The sequence below is a fragment of the Zalophus californianus genome, chromosome 1 (assembly GCF_009762305.2).
Source record: "Zalophus californianus isolate mZalCal1 chromosome 1, mZalCal1.pri.v2, whole genome shotgun sequence".
Lineage (NCBI taxonomy): Eukaryota > Metazoa > Chordata > Mammalia > Carnivora > Otariidae > Zalophus > Zalophus californianus.
Genome location: NC_045595.1, coordinates 175,352,627 through 175,355,872, shown reverse-complemented (window position 1 = coordinate 175,355,872; position 3,246 = coordinate 175,352,627). Strand labels below are relative to the sequence as shown.

The window sequence follows — 3,246 nt, the reverse complement described above, 5'->3', positions numbered from 1 at the left end:
CAAGACCCGCTTCTTTCCAAAATTAAATAAAAAAAATTCTAGTATTTGTTTTAGTATGTATTTTCTTTTTTGTTTTTTTTTCAAATTTTTTTCTTTTTTCAATTTTTTTCCTTTTTTTTTTTTTTTTGCAAAGCAGCATATCATCATCTGATTGTAGGACTTGCCTGAGGTTGTGATCACAACTGTAAACATCATTTGCACATCAGTAAGAAAACAAACAGGAGGAGATGGGGTCTTTTAAAAAGGAAAAAAAAAAAAGTACAGTTCTAGAGGCCATTCTGCCTGCATTTCTCCTTCAATAAGGGTTCTCCTAGAGCTTAGCTGACTGCAACCTTGTTTTCTTCAAGGAAGTGAGGGAACTGGTGTTTGGGGACGCTGTCCGCAGCACCTGGTTTTTCTACTTCAGCACTAAGGGCAGACTGGGAGCCATCCATCTTGGAGATAGTGGTGTTGTTCACAATGGAGCTGGCCCCCAGGGAAACTGGGAGGGTAGGAATACCACCGTTCTGGATCACAGAGATTTCATTGGTCTTCATGGCCAGACCTCCATTGAGCATGGTGGTATACTGGTTCCACACGACAGGGTCCACGTTCACCGAAGGCGCCAGGATTTCTTTGGGAAACATCTCAGGGACTCTCTTCCCATCAGTTCCTAACAGAGCCATGGTGTTCTCGATGGCCAGCTTCCTCCCACGGCGTGCTGAGCTGTTGTTGGCCCCATGCGTCATGTAGTGGACCTTCAAGTTGCCTTTGGTGGTGAACGCTCGCCCACATATGTTACACACGAAAGGCTTCTCCCCTGTGTGAGTCCGCTCGTGGATCTGCAGCGCACTCGCCGAGGAGAAGTTCTTCCCGCACCGTGTGCAGCCGTGCTGTTTGGCCTGTCGGCGTGGCTGGGCCGCTAACAAAGGTGTCATGCCTGGGGACATGGTCGTGGGTCCACCAAATGCACCAGGGACTTCAACTTTGACATAGGTTGGCTGGGCTCGGATAAATGTTGATGGCAGACTGCTACGACACTTGTGCTTGCAGAGGATGGCCTCGTCTTTGGGTTTGACCTCCACCGGGGACACGTTCGGGGGCTTCCCCTTCCCTTTCTTGGACGGGTCTAACGCCACAGTGGAGAAAGGGCTCTGGAAGAGCACAGAGCCCGGGGCCTGAGGTAGCAAAGCACCGGGAAGGCGCGACATGACGTTCGGCAGCACCCTCGTCCCATCCAGCTTCAGGGGGAAGGGCGCCAGCCCCTGGGACGCAGAGCTGCTGGTGGCAGAAGGGATGTTTGCGTGAGGTAGCTTGGCCTGTTTCAAGGCATCCAGAGACAGGCCCTGGCTTCCGGCTTTCTGGCTGAGCAGAGCCACGGCCGCCGAAACCTGCTGGGACATGTGGCTGCCCAAGGTCTTGAGGGTGTCCGCCCCCGCCACGCCCGAGTGGAGCGCGTGGGAGGCCCACATGTTCACCTGCACGCGGATCTGCTCGGTGAGCTGGATCTGCTGCAGCTGTTGCTGCTGCAGGCACAGGATCTGCTCGAGGACCCACGGGATGCTGCCGGCGCCGGGCAAGGGGGCTGGCGGCGCGTCGGCGCTCCGCTGGGTCACCGCCACCTTGGTGCCCCGCAGGGCCTGAAGAGTGACGTTAGTGTGGGCCACTTTGCCTTTGGGTAAATAGCTTAGGTCCTGGGACATGGATGGCAGGGCGGTCTCGGTCTTCAGGTACACGACCGACTCGGCCCCCGGCTTCTCCTTCATCTCCCCCGAGCCGCCGCCATCCTCCCGGGGACCCTCCTTGCTGCTCGGACTCAGCACAGCCCCAGCGAAGTCCTCTGAAGGCACTGGCCCCTCACTGTCGTTCATGATGAGGACAGGTGGATTTTTAGTGCAATTCTTCTTGTGTTCTAAGAACTCGGAGAAGCTGAAGAACTCCGCACAGCATTTCTCACAGATGTGCGTCTCCTCCCGCCGAGTCCTCTTTGCTGTCATTCCATCCCTGCTGGCTTCATGGCCATTCCCTGGGTGGTTCATTGGAGCACCCGGCTCCCCCGCGCCGGCGCCGCTGGGGCCGCATCTGCAAACTCCGGGGCCGGCTGCTGCGGCTGCTGCTCGCCCTGGTCCTCCTCCGAGTTGATGTGCTGGGGTTTCGCCTGCTTGCGCCTCGACATGGTGCGAGCATCGGGCCGCCCGCAGAGCCGCGGTTATTTGCCACTCCGCCACAAATTCCTGGAGTTAGGAAATTTACCCCCCTTCGGCCGGAACGCGCATGTCCCAGTGAAGTACTCTTCTTACAACCACTTGGCATTTGGTTTCATTTGTATGTCATAATATTCGATGAGAGTTGTAAAACATAAGTGGTAATTGGTTTTTGTTTGTTTGTTTAGATTTTATTTATTTGAGAGAGAGAGAGAGAGAGAGAGAGAGAGAGTTCACAAGCAGTGGGGGTGGGGCAGAGGGAGAAGCATGCTCCCGCTGAACAGGGAGCCCGATGTGCGGCTCAATGTGGGGCTCAATCCCAGAACCCTGGGATCATGACCGGAGCCGAAGGCAGGCACCCAACCGACTGAGCCACCCAGGCACCTGGTAACTGTTTTTTTCTTAACCACCAAATCTGCTGAAATAGTCCTACCTTCTCTTATGAACCCCCCAGAATATTTTATAACTGATATGTCTGGGCTCTAAGAAATGGGAGAATAGTAACAGAGCTGTACCAGCAACAGACAACTGTAAATTAAGTTATAAAGTGAACTTAGACATGACTCAGATAATTAGGAATTACTTTAACCATTTTATGTAACCCAGCTAATGTGCCAGCACAGAATTCTCAAAATTTGACTCAATGCCATCCCTCCAAGAGTTTTGTTTTTCTACCTTGTAGTAAGAAATGGAAGCTTCTCCATGAAAAGAACACTCAGAAGGCCTGTTTGCAAGGCAAATTTCAGTTTGTGCAAAAGATGAATTTTGTGCTTATTGTACTCTTTAAGAACCCATGAGGACTTCTTTAATTACTTAATTGAAAAAAGTAATGTGGAGAAGAACTCCATTGACCATTGACACAGTACAAGCATAGTTGGCACCTTTCACTAACAAATATTAACGAGTATTGGTGCTTATACAATAAGGTATTGAATACATAGATTTGAGTATATGAACTCCTTTGGCTTGTATACGGTCAATACCAACTGATTCGTGTAAACAACTAACAAAACAAGAAATACGACGGCAATACATATAGTATGAATTTTTATAAATAATAAAT

General features: G+C 51.0%; 1 protein-coding gene across 1 annotated transcript; it reads right to left on the bottom strand.

Annotated features, from left to right (window-relative positions):
• Positions 1-317: 317 nt before the first annotated feature.
• LOC113918896 (sal-like protein 4) lies at positions 318-2,155 on the bottom strand. The gene is given in 2 exon segments (XM_035724743.1): positions 318-2,041; positions 2,044-2,155. Coding segments are annotated over 2 exon segments (1,836 nt in total).
• Between the last annotated feature and the right edge of the window lie 1,091 nt (positions 2,156-3,246).